The following is a 19875-nucleotide window of genomic DNA, read 5'->3' on the forward strand; positions in this document are numbered from 1 at the left end:
ACCTATTATTCGCTGTTCTGATCAGAGCTAGGGAGTTCCCTTTGGAATGTAAAGGAAAGCGTTAATGTACAAACTATATTGCAAAACATACAGAATTATTTTGCACATTTGGTCATATGCACCTTTTGGACATGGTATTTTTGTTCGCTTAGGCAATGTTGATTAACCCAAGATTACAGTGATGAAGATATATTCATGTCAAACATCTGATCACAAATACAGTGGAATAGTCAGACCCCACTACATTTTTTAAAGGTTTCCACACTTTTTTTTTGGATAGGATTATAGAGAATTGCCATTAATTGATTGCCTGTCAGTTACTTTTACATTTGTATGAAACAAAAATAAGATCACAAAAGATGGTAATTTACATTATTACCACATTTGTTTATGCTGGGTCTGATGGCTAAGGGGATTGAGGGAGCTTTTGTACATTTAAACAAAAATGTGGATTAGTTGCTCTGCACCTTGATTCACAGATGTAATTTGATATGTAGCTGGTGCAATGAAAATGAAATTAATATGATTTGTTGAAGTGTGGTTTTCTGGCTTAGGATAACCAGACCTCAGTTAGGTCTTGAAGCAATCTTCTATGGATGTTATATTATAATGTTCATTCTGTGTTTATCTTTCTTGCCTGACACTAAATGAAGGAAGATGTGGATTGTGTATTTCTGATTGACACTGTTCTTGAAGAGCTGGTTTGAAGAAACCATTTTGTTACACTATGCAAGGTCTTTTCTGCCTATACACTGTATTGCATTCATTCATAATGGTTTTCTGAGATTTATTGATGTAGTTTGTTTGAACACCGTTGGAAGATATTAGGTCAGAAGAGCCAAATCAATATTCATTTAGTAGGTTTGTGCTAAGGCGAAAATGTTATGTGATGATTTATAATATGAAAATGTGATTTATTGGAGCAATGATCATACTATTCTGACTTTGCTGTTCCAGTAAATTACTTTTATTTAAACTCTTGGACATGGGAGTGGGTCATGGTTCTTTTGCCTCTACTAGGGATGCTATATGATTTCTTATTGGTTTTGCTGCACACTCTATAAATACTATTTCCCTGATTTGTTACCATTATAAATTATCCAAAGCCTTCGTGGCTAATGACTTCAATTCAATTCAATGAGTTGACTGCTGAACCTGCATTTTTAACTTTGAATTTTGTTACAAACATTCACAGTTTTCCCATTTCTAATCTGGAATTCCCTTTTTGAATCAGTATTTTTTTATTTGTGTTTTTGAAATGCTCTTTTGAATCTTGTCTCTAGGAACACATTTACTCATAGACATTGAGGTTAGCACTGTCTTAAATCTACCTAGCGTTTGGGTATGTCACTGTCATGTAGATTTCCTGGGACCTTGCATGCTCACGGGACTAACACATACACTGAACTGATCTGTGTTTTACTCCGTTGGAACAAGTTAGAATCCCAGCAGCTCCTCTCAACCTTTCATCCTCCAAAGATGGGTTACCAGAGTGTCATTGAGCTGGGTAATGTCCTGAGAACCTTTGGAATGAGTATATGTTTCACTAATAAATGGGACATTTCTACCAAATTCTTATATCACTAAAGACTCAGAAGCATTGCTATATTTTCCTGAAAGTGATGTGTAGTTGTTATGGTTGGATAGATCATCGACTGTAATCGCAAACTTTGACATATACAAAAATTGTCTCAGATTTATTGAGTGGACAGGTGGGCATGTGCGTGTTCATGAACTGCTGACATTGCATCCCATCAAAAATATGCCCATCTCTGGGTGAGGTCATTGCGATCTTGTGAAACCTACTCCCAAATGGAGTAGAGTTTGCTGTTGAAAAGGAAAAATGAATTACCAAATAGAACTCAGTTGATTGTGTATATTTATTATAGCAATGTGCATATTTTATTTTTTTCATTTACTGTTGGTTGTAGCATGACTTTATACACAACGTTTGAATTAGTCAATCATATGATTGTAATATTTTGTAACATTTATGATATACAGTTTGAAACATTTGGTATTTACACTGACTACAAAGACAACTAAGAATGCATATACTTTAAAAGACTTTACATTTACCAATTGTATGAACATCTAGAGTATATTTAACAAGATTATATGATGCGCACACACACACACATACATACACACACACACACACACACACACTCACATGCTCCTCCACACACCTTGATAAGAAATTAAAATGTTCTCATTTCTCACAGTTATACGCATAGTAGACAGATTTATACACCCTTCTTGCCAAACAGGCACACACTTGAACAAAGACTGTACGAATGCACTAAAGAAGAAAAATTTGTTACACAATAATGACTTAGAAAATATGAAATATATAGCAATGTGTCTGTGGCAGGATACAAAACACTGTAGAAGTAAATATGTTTTCTTGTATATTTGGCCAGAATGTTACTTCCAAGGTAGTGGATTGTCTTTATTTCTGAAAATTCCACATTTGCTTCCTGAAGAGAGACAAATTGCTGTATTCCGACCAAGATCAAAATAAGTCCAAGCCTCTTCCTTTCGATTTGTAGCATTTCTAGTTGGCAAATATACAGGAACAGTTCCATTTCTCACATATAAATGTTCTTTTTCTGCAGGTGCTGCTTAACAACCAACATCATGTAATTCCTAAAATGCACCCTCTGCAAGCATTTCTCATCAAAATGGGACATTCAAGCATGATTTTAGCCGTTCTTTAGAATTTGTTCCATCAAGAATTGATTATTACATGTGTCCTCAGGACCGACAATTGACAAGAAGGATTTATCATCACATATATGGCACAATAGCATATTTTGATTCAGGCCGCATCACAGACAAATCACCCAATCCTCACGGACGGAGCTAAGGAAAAGCATGAACCAAACTGCATAACGTGATAAAACACTAGGCGGCTGTAATGTTAAAAAAATATATTTTAGCCAGTGAAGGGTGTTCTTGATGTATATGTGTGGGTATGTACACAACTACATTACTTTGCCTAAGACACATTATTTAAAGGACAGAAGTGTGAACGTTATTTTAAAACGCAGAGTAAAAAGAACGGCTTAAATTTAAGGCAGTTTGAGGACTGTTTTTTTCTACAGTATATTGACAACAGCTGTAATTGGCAATATCTGATAAAAAATAAATTCTTCAATATTGCTGAAAGAAAATGATGTATAAAAAATAAAGAGTGCAGAAGTTATTTCTGAGAATAATTTGTATGTGACAAACGTTATATAAAAGAAACACAATTGGTCTTTACAATGACATTTACATTAAAAGAAAAACAAAAAGTAGGTATATAAAATGTACCTTCTTTAGAGCAAGTTCTAAGTCACTTGCCAGGATATGAAAAGCCATTGTTACACATGACCTTCTCACTCAAATCTTTTTGTTGTAAGGCAAGGTCTGACTAGCTCACCATAAACCTCTGACATGAGCTAATCTAAATTAATTATCTGACATATCATATCATGCCACTGTAGCATTTACGAAAAAATGCTTACTCAATCTATGGGATGTATCTTAACACAACACATTACCCTTAATTATGTCATCACTGCTACTAAAGTGTATTGGCAAAAGTGTATATACCCTGGCGAAGTCTGCAGGCAGGTAATACAGAAAGCTACTAAACTTCCATGGAAACTAGTACTGGACTCGCTGGTCAAAATAAAAATCAAGCAATTTGGTTGCTTTAAAAATGTATACAAAATGAATGAATGAAATCCTCCCTTTTGGCTTGCACCCTAATTGCATATAAAAAGAGATGGCTAGTGGAAAAGGAAGACCTATGTATTTTTCAGGAGTCAGGAGGGACAGTAGCATCCTAGATAGAAATTTGATGCCCGTTCTCATTTGAAAGGTTCTCTTTAACTCATGGATGTGGATGTAAGCACAGCGGTTACAGAGCCATCCTTGCTGATGGATGTCTTTATAATGCAGCATTACTTGGATAAAACCTGCCATTCTGGTAAACTAGCAGAAATTGAGCATAATATAATTGTGTACAAATATATTATGACCAGAATATCGATCACCATAATTGTGTAAAGTTAAGTATTTATGTGTAAGTATATATTTACTATACTGAACTCCTTATTTATGTACCTTGATAAAACATGGATGGAGAGTTAACACTAGCTATCAACGTATGATAATATAGAAGTCGATATTCTGGTCAGAGTATTTTTGTACAATAATACTTTTGTACTCGACACTTTCCCATAGAACATGTCTTCATATTTCAAGGTTGGCAACATTTCTTTTTTTCCTTTTATATGCTTGCCCTCACAGTCTGCCTTTCTGGCTATCAGGCCGTTTAGAGTCTCAAAGGGTTGTAGGGCATAACTTTGTCTACCTGTTACCATTCCTTTTCTTGTGTCTGATACTTTTTTGGGTTATTTATATGTTATGAATGACAGTTGGAGCTGACCATGTACCATGCACTATAGAATTAGGGTAAATGTATCCCCATATTTTAAATGAGATGGCCATCTCTTGTGAACCAAAGTTTGCAGCTCCTTCTCACTTAGGAGGAGGTACGAAGGGTAAATGTGGTGAGGTGGCCTCAGGCCATAAAACATGTCTCAGGAAGGAAAGGTCAATGGGGAAATTTATATGAACATTTCCTTTTAGCAAGCATTGCAATCCTTTGGTAAATAGGAGCCATGAGGAAGCACAGGAGCATGAACTAATCTGCAAGCGTATTCTCTAATAGGAGATAATGACCCTCGTTTTTCTTCTTGGAGTAGAGGATTTTCCCAAAATAGATATGATAACTTAATACCATTTTATAAAAAGGACTTCATGGTTTTTAGTAGTGTGTATGTATGTCACTTGCATAGTGCAAACGTGGGTACAAAGTAAAAGGGTGCATCCCAAAAAAGAGTGTATTTCACTGAGATGTACAGAATACGTAGAAGGTGTTCAGAGGGCAAAGTGAATCAGGTGCTGCCTGAACAGGACACTGTGGTGGGAGAAGAGGGGTTCTGAGGGGGAGGAATGGTATTTGGGGTTACCCTAGGGTTACATTTTGCTTGCAGAGATAGGTCTTAGGTTAAGACCTGCCTCATCTGCATTGAATGGAATTCCATAAACTTGGTGCAGAGCTGAAGCCTGCAAATGCTTTTGCTGCATAAACCGACCCACTAGAGATCTTGATCTTGCGTGCAGGTAAGATGAGCTGTTCCAGTATAGAAAATGGAGAAGATTTTAAATACGATGCAATCCAGCAGAGGGAGCTATAGCAGTTTTCGGAGGATTGGATTGACTCTATCATATTTTGACGATAGTCTGAAGAATGAGTAATGTTTACTAGGAGGTGGGGTTGGTGATGGGCAGGGCAGGAGCACCCTCATGGGTATTTGCCAAAATTGCCAGCTTCACATTATTTTAAGTGATTTCTAAAATTATCAGTGACTCTTTGTAAGTTGCTAAGTGTATTTTCTTCATTTATGTGAACTGAGAATGCCAGTAAATTGACCAGGTATGCAAAAATGTAAAAACGAACACTGGCACATCTTACTCTTCTGACAGAAATGATTGGACCTTTAGTTTGTATTGCAGCCCCATATTTTGAATAAAGATGATTTTGTAAAGGTAGTGGATGATAAGCCACCAGTTAATACAGTATGGCAGGCTTCAGTGTCATTCCTGTTAGAGAAATTGAAACCAAACCTTCCGTGTAGGAGAGGCTTTTTAGCTTGAACATGCTGTAAGTGAAAAGGAGTGTCTTGCATCACAAACTAATATGTGTGTGGCACCACACTTTACCTAGGTGGAAGGGTAAGATAGATGAACTGAGACATACACCTGAAACATATGTTTGTTACAGTAGCTATGGGGAAAATCATTGGTCACATATACAATGCAATGCTGCATTACTCTATCATCGGGTTGGCCTATCATCTAGATTAGAATTAAACTGAAGGTTACCATGGCTTTAAGGGAGGAAAACATTTAGAAATAAGTAAATATTGTAGATTTTTGGAGATTCTATGCTTATGGCAATCATTTTACCATTTCATAAAAATGAGATGCTAACTCAATCTTGATTACATACCAACTCGATAGCATTTACTGATAGCAGGTGTGGATTGGTCTTATCCAGGAGGTGCATGTTGCACTAGTGAGGTGAAGCAGCCTTTCCTTATCAAGAAGTTTTTTCTTTATTTTACATTCAACTACAACTTCCAGTTTCTATTACATCCCTCAAGCTTCTCCAATATTATAGGCAGTAGCCTCTTATGCTTACAAAGAACCCAGGGACAGTCTATGTAGATAATTTTCATACCAAAGGATGAATTTACTACTAAGCACTGCCCACTCAAGTAGTATCCTCACCAGGATCTAATAGTCAGTCATGGGTGTTATATTATTACTTTAGGCCAAAAAATAGAGATCATCAGTCTGAGTGGCTTGATTGTGTAATTAACATCTTGGTAGGGAACCAAATAAACAAAGTCTCAAAGAGTGCATCTTCAATTAAGATCAATGTAGACTTTTCTATTTTCTTGAAAGATAAAAAAGTATGGTTTTACATTGCACCTAGACTATGGTAGTAGATCTCCACAATGCACTACCTATCTTGCTGTGATGTTCTTTTAGATTTCAGAGGTTCAAGGCAGTTGACAAAAGGAAGGAGACCTGAGTAAGAGTAATCCTTACACAAAAGTTCTAAACTTAACATATACAAACAGTTTTTGATTGGATAAAACATCAATATTATTATTTTTTTGTGGGGGAAATCATGTGTGAATTCTTTAATTACCACACGGTTGCAATCTAAAATGGGATTAGTGGGCTAGCATTTGTTGCACACTATTTCAACAATATCCACTAGAATCAGAAATACCCACATTATGTTGTAATTTACATTTAGATGATGAAATATCTCTACACAGCATTTCTGAATTCCATTTTGCTCAAGAAGGCTGAGTAAATGTTAATGTCCACCAATGGCTTAAGGCCTCTCAAATGAACTTTCTGCAGCGTTCAACACAACTGAAACAATATCAAAGATCACATGTTTTTTTTTTTAATCACCTAGTCATTAATTTGATATTTTCTTTCAGTACAAGAAGCTTAACAAACATGTTACTTTTGTTTAGCTATATGTTCTACTGGCCAGAGACTTAAGTAGCATGCAAAGCTTGACATCAGCATTGTTCATTGACCAATGAAAGGTAATACTTTTTGTTGAACTTTATGTTAAGTTCCTCAGAGCAAGCTACTAACTAGTAAGGCTACAATAGTGCCTCAATAGTTCAGTTGATAACCATATTAATGAAATCTAAGCATGAAAGTCCACAAAAATATTTTTAGAGTATTTAACAATACTGTATAGAGAAAAAAGCACCAATGTGTTTGACAGCTTTGCATTAGGAACTGTAGACATTCTGGAGAGGGCTTGCTGGCTCTAAGAGCATCGGATCACAGGACTTTATAAGATATCTTTAAACAAAGGTTTGTGACTTATCATTATGTGAGGTTTAGAACAGTTTGCAGTAACAATTGCTAACATGAAAGGTGAAATAGCATAAAACAGTATGACTCCTAGTCAACACATATTGAAGGTCTACACTTTTTCTCCATTTCTGATAAATGTTTAGCAATGAACGAAACAGAAAAAACACCCCTAGGATTAGAGTCCAGCAGTCTTCTTCAAAGGCAAATGAAGATATGGAGACAATTTGTAAGCCACAATCTGCATTTTATATAAGGAAGTAGCAGGAGCATATAGATAATAAGTCCGTTCCTCTAAATTCCTTCCAATGGAATCAAAACCTAAGAGCATTCATTACCCTTCATGAATGCTGAGGTTGTAGCTACTCCACGTCCATGACCATAGTTCCATCATCCCCAAAGCACGTCATCAATTATATGTCAAGAATGAATCTTGCGGCAGTAAGAACCCAAAAAATATAACGTCTTTCAACATGTTCATCATAAAACAGGTAATAAAAAAGAGGTATTGAAAACGGAAAATAGAAGAATATTCTCCCAAACAAGCTCCTCACTTTTCTTGTCCAAACACAGTTGAATGTGTGTTCAACTTAGCATTCAGAAACTTCCAATTTGATGTCTTAACTTGTGTCCTTCATATAATCCACTGTCATATGGTCATCCAGTGTTTGCACTGTAAAGGAATGCAAACATGTATTATTTCTCTGATGTGTCAAGTCATATAATACAAGTCCATGAGTCACCCCTTAGTCCACCCTTACTTCAAGAAAGTCCCACACCCATTTTCCCGAACTCAATTACCATGTGGAGTCAATAAATCAACTGGTTTTATACACTACTCTGTAGCCAACTGGACCATGCCCACCACCCACCAGGTTAGAATAGGTTGGTGGTATTTATTACCCAATTCTACAATACTGAGTCGTGGAGGAAGGATTGTTATTGGATTCAATACCACTCAGCTGAATGTAGCCATCATAGACCCCACACTGGGGCACAGCGAGCACTCAGGCAATCCTCTAACCTACCATACATACATGGAAGAACAGAGAAAATTTCTGGAAACGACCTGAATCTAGGGGAGGGTGAAATTACTCCTGCCACCTCCAATCCTCTGGGGACTCAGTTTCTCCTTAGGATTACTTTTCTTTATGGTACACAAAAATAACTACAGCAAAAGGGAGTTCACTCCCTGGTACGACTCATGTGGTAGTGATGAGTGCATGCAAGGCAGCAAAGTGGGGAAACTTCAAAGCTTGGAGTTGCTAGCAGGTTCAATGGTGTATCAACCTGCAACCAACCAGTTACAAATTCTGTGACTCTGTTGGACCACCAGGAGGAAACATGGTCATTTGCAGACCTGCATCTGCACTGGATAGCCGATGTCTGCCACTTCCCTTCCATTATTCCACCATGCTAGATTAACCCTTTAACTAAGGAGTAATGAAGCACGTGGAATTGGTTGGAAAAGGTTGAAATTTGAGGGTCACAGACCTGAATGGAAATTGAACCCTGACTAGTTAGAAATAGAGACTGTAGTCTCTTTGGCATCTTTACTTGGTTAGGGATAGGAATTCATCACACCATACATTGGCCAGTATATTATGCGGTATTACTTGATTAATTCACATCTCTGCTTACCTCATACTGTACCCTAATCTATAAAGCAATGGGATGAGATCATTGAATTAATCTAAGCCATTGTTGATTGCTTGACATCACATTCTAAACTATTGTTGTGGCTCAGACTTGAGTTATTTTCTCACTAAGCCACAGGACTCAAGCTATATCCCACTAAGTAGGACAATACCGATATGGAGTTAATTGTGTTCTAGTCGGAAGGGGACCTGGCCTGGTAGGGCAGGCAGAACCATTCCTAATAGAGCCATACCAATACTGGTTTGCATACAGCTAGCCTTTCTAGAGTGCCAATGGTCGGCAAAAAACAATCATCAGTTGTTGAGATTAATGCACGCATTCCTTTCATCACTCTGTTGTGTTGCTGCAAACGCTATAAGTGCAACAGGTATGTTCAGGCGTGGTCCTGTGTTCACTGTGCCAAAGAACTCACCATCAAGGCTTAAATATGCTGAAACCAGTCTGGAGTTGGTCCTGTCTGGAGGGTACCTGGGTTGACAGTTGAGACCGGACTGTTCCAAAGCCATGTTGGCCTGTGACTAGAGTGGAGTAGTGGGTGAAATACGATGGTCTACAATGTTGACTGAGGGATTGCTATTGGCTGAGATTAAATTAAAGCATTCCTTCCATCACTTTGTTGTTTGATTCAGTAGATTCCTCCTACTATGAGCAAGTCTTTTAAGGAGAAGAAATTTAAGAAGCTTATGACAGTGGCTAATTTATCAATGGACAAACGGTTGATTCTAGTATTACATATATCAAAATACAGTTACAGAAAACATTTGCAAGAAAGTGTGTTGTTGTAGCCTTCTGGTGAGGGCCTCATTGAGTCCAGTATAGCACCATATTAATATGAAGAGGATCAAAGAATGATGATCTTCACCACTTCGGACCTCAACAAATAGAAATGATTTGCCAGAGAAAATGCGCTCCCCACAGTGGGAGTCTTGTCCCACGACAAATCTTTTATTTAAACTTCTAAGAATGTAACTTTTTCTTTTATCTTTTAGAATATAGAATGTACTGGTTTACAATGATAACAAATGGTTTATGTGATGATTTAGTTACTATCAAACATCTTCATACTCCTAAATAACTTTTAATGTACAGCCTTATGGCAGCATTTATACAGCGAGCGGAACACTGGACAAGAGACCTTTGCTTATGCTGGTGAGTTGCAGGTGCTCACTATAACGTATGCTAGCACTGAGATACACAAGTAGACTACAATCCACTCTGGCTGGCTAGGAATACAGATTTGTGTGTGTAATTGTATAAAGCCTTATTGTTACTGACTAGGAGCAGGCAGAACATGAACATCAATACAGGTGGCAACTGAGAATGGCTCAGTCATAAACATTACAAAATAACTAAAAACCTGGTGCTGTAGCTTAGGTTTGCTTAACAGAGACTTGATTAGTTTTCCCAGTGAGGAATGAGAAACATTTTGAAGGTCTTCTTTTGTCCATAATGGGATTTGCACAATTTGGGCACGTGAACATTGTGAATCAAAATAGTTTGTGAACATTGTAAATGAAGAACTACATCAAGGAACTTTGGTACATTTCCCAATGCTAGAATGGGCTAGTGAAAGATGTTTCAGAAAAGTACAATGTCACTACATGACATACTTTGTTAAAGTGTGCCATTAAAGTAGAAATTAAGGGCCATATGTACGAACACATTTTCCCATAGACACAGAATGGGCAAAACTGCTTGCTACATCTGGCCCTAAGTGTCTGAATGAGATACAAGAATGTTTCTGACATTGACTCAATAGTATCGTCTCTAATTGTGTTTTTTAATGATAGTCGGCCATTGCCTTGCACTAACTTCTATGGTCTCTTTCATCTCATCTGGATATAGAATCCCTAGGGAACACAATTGATCCCACAACCTTTGAGAAAGATTAATGCATAAGGCAAGGAAAGTATGGTGTTATTGGCTTGTTTTCTCCATATGTGACTAAATAATTGCATTTGTGATGTAAGTTTATTTTCATACAAGAATTACTTATTTTCTCATAACCATCTTCTCGAAAGATCATCTAGCTAGCCACAATGTGTCAATAGCTAATACTTTCTAAGTGATCTAAGGAGAGCATGGATCCTTTCTGCTTCTGCAGTATGCCAAGCCTGAAGGCTCAAAGCATCATTGTGTCCAAAAACATGTTATAGCGACTTTTTGGACAAGATGTTGGGGATATAAATCAACCTTCTCAACATAGGCAATATTTTGCACATTTTTAGGACAGCCAGCACATTTACCTACATGCACTTATTGAAGATTCAAAAATCACAAAAAAATTAAGTCAATTTTTTGCCCTGGACAGTGGGATTCTATAGACCAACAGACCAATTCTTCAAAGTAATATTATGTTTGCAACGTTATACTATTCCTACTCTTTCCAGACACATTTCTGCAACTGGTCAACCCTGTTCAACTAGTCTTTATCAAGAGCAGAAAGAACCTCTCTTTCAGAACAGTAATTAAAGTTCATCTGTAAATATTTGTCATGTGACCATTCTAAATGTTTTGGCTTACACTCTCCCACACACACTTTCCCTGGATCTAAAGAGCCCCAGCAAAGCTCTCCATCTTAAAGTGCACTTAAAAGAATGTCTACCATATTGGGGACAATGTTTTCAACTTGGTCTCATGACACTAAAATACCACTGTAATTCCAGATCCTGAATTCATTAGAATTGTTACTGTTTCTCATTTACCTCTAAATCAACCACACTTCCCTGCACATTTGCATACTGCTCTCTCATATTGTCATTGTCTATAAGCTTGTCCGATTACTTTCTCACCTACCCTACTGGATGTATTGTATTGTTTTCTTGAGCAACGAACACTCACATAAACTAGCTACAGGCTAAGCATACCAGGCACTCCCTCACCAATGCAGATTTGTGATTCATCATCTGCTGTGATGATTGTCAATGAAAACAGAAATATGCTGTGCTATAGGGATTTCAATCAGGGGTAAATAGAACTCACTTCGTCGTATTCTGTGGAGTTACCTAAAAACTCTGTGAGATCCTGCGGAGTTCCGTGAGTGGTGGAATTCAGTACATGGAGCTGCTCCTGCTGATTTTTTGCATCAGGAACCTGTCCTGCACTGTACAATCAGTGGGAATGGCACCATGTGGTGCATTTTCTCACTTGCACTTGCCACGTTGTTGGGGAGCTGCGTTTGAGAAAAAACTCCATCATGCAGAGGTTGGCAGATTTTTTCCAGAACTCCGAGCTCCAAGCAGAGCGCAGAATGGGCAAAACTATGCAAACTCCACTGGAGTAGCAGAGTTTACCGCCCACCCATAGTTTCCATATCAGTTGTGCCAGATGTAACTCTAATGCAAACTGTAGTGTACCAATCTTAGAATACTATACAGGTCCTTAATGCATGTTGGTAGCTGGCTTTTGTGTAATATGTGCCCTCCTTACCTGCACGCACCTGTGCTCAAGGTTTGCCTGTGGTATTGTTCGGGTTCCCTTGTCTCTACAGATTACCCTCATAGTATTCTGTGTTGTCTTACAGGCACACACCTCACTCACTGCAGAGCAGGCACACTTCACTTTTAGTCTTACTTTAATAGGCCAGGTAAATCGATCTTTCAGGACCATCCTTTGCATACTACACCACTTTCTTCACTTCAACCGTGTGCAGTCGTATATCATTACTGCCTCAGATGGAGAGCCATATTATGTGCTCAAGAAAGTAACAAACACATCATAATCCACAAATGTAAACTTCCATACATTTCGTCAAGCTTCACCTTTCCATCAATTCTCTCCAGCATGACATGCTGCATATACCCATTGGTAACACCCCATTTTCACTCACCTCTTCTATGTTCCACTGACCTATTGCTAAGTATGCCATTTCCTGTCCCCCTTTAATTTTAATGCCATTGCTACATTATAAACTGCAAACAATGGCCAATAGAGTGTCTTTATCTGGCACAAACCCAGGAAAAAGAAAGTGGAGAAATGTCATCCATCTAGTAAAATCCACTCTAATAAGAATAGGCTTTTCTGGTTGGCAGGAGCAAGGGTAATTCACAACAGAGTCTGCATGGACATTAGGTATTGCTGGAGCACCCACCTGAACCCCAAATCACATTCAGACTGGTAGTCTTTAAAAAAGGAGTGTCTGAAATGATCATTATTTTCCTTTTTATAAATGATTATAATTACCAACCTTGAATTGTCTTACATTATCTTGGGCCACAAGATGGTGTTCATTCTCGGGGGTGATGCAATATGCTAATCTCTGAAAAACAAAATTAAGCAAGGCAAATTATGATAATCCATGGGAATTTAAAGAGGTAGCAATGTAATCACTTTTACACAGATATTGAGTATTATCAAGCATGAATGAAAGCTTTCTAGCAAAATACAAAAGATTAACCAGATAATTTTGTCACAATTTAATTTATTTTAGTCCTCATCTAAATGGCAGAAATAAATGTAGGGCGATAAAGCCTAACAAGGATTAACTACGACTGCCTAATTGCTTGAGTAGAGGTCAAGGGTGTTTTCCACCATTTAAACTGAGTAGGTAGACCACTTCGATGTTTGATGATTGTGAGATGGTTCTCTCTAAAATGAGAAAGTAGAAATGGACCCTCAGAAGTATTTTCGCAACTAGTGTCTTTGTAAAATGTGTTAGAATACAGGAAAGATCATAGTTAGTAACAACAGAATCCTGCCATGATTTCAAAAGAACTGCTCATTGTGGTAAACAATTGCATACCATTCAGTGTTAAACATTTTGTCAATTATAACAAAATGATTCTAAAAAAATACGCTCCGGGTCCTAATTTTCTTAGTCCCTAAAGTTTGAAATGGCAATACTTGACTGATTTTGAAACCTTCTGCAAGAATTAAAACAAGTTGGGAGTAATAGATTAGGAAATTCGTTTATTTGAAATGTGCAATCTGAAACACAATTACTTAAACTCATTTGTCAGGATTATTTCCAATGTAAATCTTTTCCCAAATATGTTTGTACACTTAAGTGAAATCTAACTGCACAAAAACTCACCTATGGGCAGTTCTTTTCGCAAAACATTTTTGTACTTCATGATTTCCATAACTTTTTTTGCAGGGCTATCTCTAGACAATTTATATATAGGTCTCTCTGTCATCTGCCTTTTAGTCAGAATGAAATTTACAAGCTAAATGTCTCACTCATAACATAATAAAATGTAAAAACAATAATTAATGAGCATGTCATTGAGCACCCCAATTTCCCAGAATGTTTATTTACTGTCACGTTACACATTACATTTCTTTTTGAAGGGCTCAAACATCATATTAAATTAATGTACAAAGTGCAAAAGACAAAGTGAAAATGAGGAGCTCTGTAACTAAACCATTCCCATCCAAGCCTGTGGATTGCTTTTAGGGTATAGTGCAATAAAGGAAAAGTTTAAAGTCAACTTTTGCTCCAGAATCACCGCTTTCACTTTTAAAGTACCATTGAATGGTACTGTGACCTATTCTGCCATTATGTGACATATGCTGTTATCTACTTCCGGTAAGTAGATATTCCATTACAGAATCCTCCAAAGATTTTGAAAAGGAGAGGAGCTCAGCTATGAGAGTGATGAGGAACATCAATATGGTACACATTAAAAGTAGAAATAAATTAAAATACAAATTCCGCAGTAAGGTGGTCTAGCTCTCCATTTTCTCACTTGCACTTGTCACATAACGTTGGGGAGCTGCGTGTGAGAAAAAACTCCATCATACGGCGGTTGCAGAGTTTTTCCATAACTCCGAGCTCCAAGCTGAGCACAGAATGGGCAAAAGTCTGTTCTCAATATTTTTGACACAATATTATTGCCACATATTTCTATTTCCTATATTCTGTCAGTGAGCCATTAAAAGCAATGTGTAAAGTATTTTCTCAGCACACAAACATTAATAAAGTGAAAAGAAAATTCAAGAAAAATCCCAAACCAATTTAGAGAAAAAGGATACATTTTAACAAATAAAATGACACCAATCAAATAAAATCCAATTAGTAGAACACAAGATATGCAGTTTCAAAGTCTTAAGTAAAAGTATCATCAAAAAGTACAAATCCCCAACTGTGGTTATCTAGTTGTGCCAGACTGGGTCAAAGTCACACATTCAGGACGGCTGCGATGGAGTGTGAGCCAGCTTCAGGACCAAGCTCGGCCTGCTGGCAAGTGTACCTGGTCACTTTTGGAGATGAGATGCGAGGTCCTGCATCGCACTGTGTTGTGTTGTGATGAATCGGTGCTGATGAGGCCACCAATCTGGAGTTACGATGTGCCATGATGCATCGAGTTGCGTCAAGCTGCTTCATTTTTTTAGGGAACCCTCAGTTGTGCAAGCAGTAGCACACTCTGATGCCAGCTAAGGGTCCAGAACCTGTGGGGCACCTCTTAAATTTCAGCAGCAAGGCACAGGCAGGACTAGTTAGGGCTGGTCTGGACATCCTGGCTACCCCCACATCTCATTCTGGAAAGTTCTTCCCTTCCCCTGCCAAGGATCCAGGAAGTCTAGGGTGGCAAGACAAAAGGATAGTGTTCCTTTGTGTGTATGCTGTTGGGTGTGCTTTAAGGTGTGAGTGGGGCAGGCAACAGCTCCACCCCAGCCATCCTGACAGGATGGCCCATTCTGCCACCACCCAGCCCCTATTTGTCGCACTGCCTGGGAGGAATACAGACGGTCCAAGAGAAGGGTCATTCACAGTCAAGTGGCCCTGCACACTGGTAGTAGTCACCAAATGTTAAAGGCCTGAAAATACCAACTTTCTAAAGAAAGCTTTTTCAGAATTGTGACTTAAAATCCAACTTTACCATTAAAGCTGTTTTTAAAATTGCAAACCATTTGGGTGTCAGCATTTTCCTATTTGCTCTCAAACTTAAGTTATAACTTATTAAGTGTAATAAGTTAACTGAATGGTATCCTATGGGGGGCATAGGCCTTGTAATAGTGAACAATGACATTAGGAGTTGTTTACTACCAGGATAAATAAAACCTAAACCCACATGTCCTACTTTTAAAGAGATGTTTTGAAAGTGGGTGGCACAATGAGTGCCCTAGGCACAGGAGTAGCATATAATTTACAGGCTCTGGGTAAATGTGGTACCTTTTTGCTAGGAACTTACACATACTTTAAAAGTGCCAAGTAGGTGTAGACCAAATGTACCATGTTTTACAGAGAGAGCAGAAGCACGTTGGCACTTGTCCTAAAACCAACAAAAATGCATTTAGCAAAACAGGAGGGTGAAGGCAAAACATTTTGGGGACTAACCCCCAAGGGTGTCAGGTCGAACACCCACCATTGTTGCTTTACAAATATATAAGTCTTATTGTTTTACCAAGTTCTTCGCCTTATTTTTGGCAATAAGTAGGAAAAATAACAAGTAGAGGAGCACAAAAGATTTCTATAAAGTCACAGTACTGTTTAGCTCTAGCTGAGTGCTGGTGTTTATTATCTGAAATCAAGCCTAAATTTTGCATACTATGGTGCCAAAATGTTATAACTGATGACCTACTCATCACAAATGAGGACACCAGTGCCAAAATAAAGCTGACAGCTGTTTGCAGCAAAACATTAAGATTAGCCCAGCCAGAGCACAACAAAATAATACAAGCATTTGTATTGCAATGGGTCTCGCGTTTGCTCGAGTTAGAGCTATTAGCGTTGCAAACTCCTAACAGGATTTGTCTTGCCACATAAACTCTAACTGAAAAGTAAAACAGTTTCACAAATGCAAGTAGACGACCGCCATGAGCATGACACACAAAAGAAAACTGAAGTTTGCTCCCAGTGAAACATATTACCAAAAGAGAAATCATCCATGTTAATGGGAATAGTGCAATTATCAATGTAATAGGGTCAATATCTCGCAAAGCGCTCAATTACTGCCCAGCAAGATTGCGCTGCCTATGAAATAAAAATAAAAAGTAGTCCAGAAACCAAACGGAAAACATGGAGCCTCGTATGTTTTCAGTAGTTGCCAGCTGCACTTCAGGATGGCTAAAAAACGGAAAAGGCATGACGTATGCATGCCTTTCACTAATGAAATCAAGCGGATTTTAAAAGGCAAGCCCACAAACCAACCAAACCAATGGCCATGACATGGGAGTGGTTCCAAGCCCATAGAGAGATTACAAGAGGAACAGAGCGCTTTGCGCTCTCGACCCTAAAAATAAAAATAGGTAACCCAAAACTGTTGTCAGATTGTGAATTTACCTTAAAAGAAACAAAAGACAAGAGGCATTTGGCAAAACAGGAACAATTCATTTTATTAAACATTACAACTGGGGATTGAAGACTGTCTCATGGTACATGTGTTCTGTGCGGTGTTTTAAAAATTTATTTCGGTACAATAAAACAATTACAGCATTCTTTTTGGGGTGAAGAATGTGAAAAGTTGTCATGTAGTCATAAATAAGGTCCTGATAACAAATGCAGGTGGGCCTCGACCTTGCGTGGACACAGTATGGGGCAGCTCGTAACGTGTCAAGATGTCCGGCCTGAGAGGCATGTGATCGCTGTGTGTTACTGTGTGTACTGTGTTCTGATTGGCTGTGTGTTCCTAACATTAAGGGGCACCTGACTTGATGGTGTTTGGGAATGTTTGCACCATCCAGCCATGTGTGCTTTATGGGAGCCAGTCTCCTGGCACCATTGTGGTGTTGCTGCCTATCTGTGATCCGAGTTTCCTGTTGAGTGTTTGTCTGCCGACTGTGTGCTGCCTCACCTGTGACCTTTCAGTTAGTAATCTCAGGCCTAGGTCTCAGAGCCTGCCTCACAATGTATCTTGGAGTCAGGGTTGATGGAGAGTTCATGTTGGGTGGATTAGCTAATAGTGTTGAGATTTCATTGGTATATGCGATTGTGTCATAATGCACATTGACATCGACTTTCACAATATTAACAATCCCTCCTCTAGCTTTAGCATCTAACCCATACTTCATGACAGTCACATTATTGGGGGCTTCAGTTTTGCTTACTACTACTTTGAGAAAAGGAATTGAGAGTCTACTTGGGAGACATAATATCTTCAGTTGGCCCCTATCTCTCTGTAACCAATCTTGTCTTTGATTTACAATTTATGAGGCATAGATATATGAAACTATACTCACTAGACAGTTGCACCTGTGGAATTAGGGACTCAGTAGGGTCTCGCCACTGATCTTGAAGCACATAACTCAAGACATTATTGTGGGACGGTGTACTGTTCTTCATTCATTTTTGAGTTATGGAGGTATGAACTGGTTTCTCCTCATTGCGCCACTCTAATGCCTTCTCACAACCCGTGGGGTGCCATTAGTTATGGACAAATCATGATATGTCATTTTACATTTGACACAATATTACTATTTTCTTGAGTTACATTTTCATGTTTGATTTATTTCTGTGCAATGACCTAGCAAGGCCTTGCTACCCGACTCAAAGTGCATAGTTTGGAAAACATTCCTCGCATTAGTGCATTTTCCTCTATTGACTTTTAAGATATTTTGGCATGAACACGCCAATGATTTCCAAGCATGATTTCTGTTATAGTGCAGGTCACAAGGTTTTTATTGTTGCTGGAATTCTGTTGTTGGTGTCATCCTGTATATGGATTTTCAAAAGTCTATATGCCTGATGTGCTGCAATTAACATTTGCTAGGCATTATTAATACAGCTGGTATTTAACTTTCTTTCAGAACCATTAGAGAGCAAAATGGCACCACCCGTTTCTTCTTTTGCTTGTGCATTTGTTTCACTAATGTCCGTTCTTTATGTTTATTAAGGTTGTCTTAAGTACCTCAAGTGGCTATAACTTGTGCTCTACGGTAACTATAACTCTCACCCCCGCCATAAATAGTTTTTTCATTGAAAATGTCACTGCACATATTACATGGATATTATCAATGATGTTATCAAAGATGTCATCAGTGCCCTAATTTGTGGGTTAATTAGCAGTAGATGGTGAGGGTGCCAGTTATAGTTACCTTAGGGCACAAGTTATAGTTACTTGAGGTAATGCTAAGTATAAATGGTGAAATGGTGAATTTCTATGGTTTTGTACGTTTAAAATGTAAGCCTAACAATAACCTCCTTGCAACCTTTGGTTCTCTAAGTGAATTTCTATGGCTTTTCAAAAATCTATTTCCTTATTATAACGTCTCCGTAACCTTTGTTTTTTTCAGTAAATTTCTATGTTTTTTTCTAACATATAGTATTTTTCATTATTATAAAATAAACCAACCACTGCCGTGCACAGCTGAATGCCGTGCAAGGCAGCGGTTGGCCGCATGGCGTGGCCTGAGACGAGGACCTGCAACCAAGCCCCCTAATCACCCACCCCTAAGAGAGAGAGAGAGAGAGAGAAAGACAGAGGGAGGGGGAGGAGAAAGAGAGAGGGAGAGTGAGAGAGACATTGAGAGAGAGCAATTTAGACTTTGATGAATGATGTACTTAGAATGAGATATTTTCAAACAAATTAAAAGAAAATATTTTTGTTAATTGAAAAGAGTGAAATCACCTTTCAGTATGTAACTTAAATATTTATAGTTGAAAAGAAACTAAAGTAGCAAATAACCACAGACTCACCTAGACTAGAACCCTTAACCTTTAGTGTGCACCTCTGAGACCTTAGTCAATAGGCCAGAGGAGACTTCTTACTGTGCAGTGTCCAGACTTAGCTGTGACACTCAAGCAACACATTTTGAGGGTAAAAAGATTTCAATGTTCCATCACTAGGAATGTTTAACATTGAA

General features: G+C 38.1%; 1 protein-coding gene across 1 annotated transcript in view; it reads right to left on the reverse strand.

Annotated features, from left to right (window-relative positions):
- Nucleotides 1–1862: 1862 nt before the first annotated feature.
- Nucleotides 1863–19875, reverse strand: part of SLC6A2 (solute carrier family 6 member 2) — an 821779-nt gene continuing 803766 nt past the window's right edge. The window contains exons 14-15 of the mRNA XM_069216273.1: nt 13319–13390; nt 1863–8146 (exon numbers count right to left, since the gene is read on the reverse strand). Coding sequence (XP_069072374.1) covers nt 8123–8146; nt 13319–13390 — 96 coding nt within the window. The 3' untranslated portion in view covers nt 1863–8122. The remainder of the gene's footprint in view (nt 8147–13318; nt 13391–19875) is intronic.

Source organism: Pleurodeles waltl, chromosome 12 (genome assembly GCF_031143425.1).
Source record: "Pleurodeles waltl isolate 20211129_DDA chromosome 12, aPleWal1.hap1.20221129, whole genome shotgun sequence".
Classification (NCBI taxonomy): Eukaryota; Metazoa; Chordata; class Amphibia; order Caudata; family Salamandridae; genus Pleurodeles; species Pleurodeles waltl.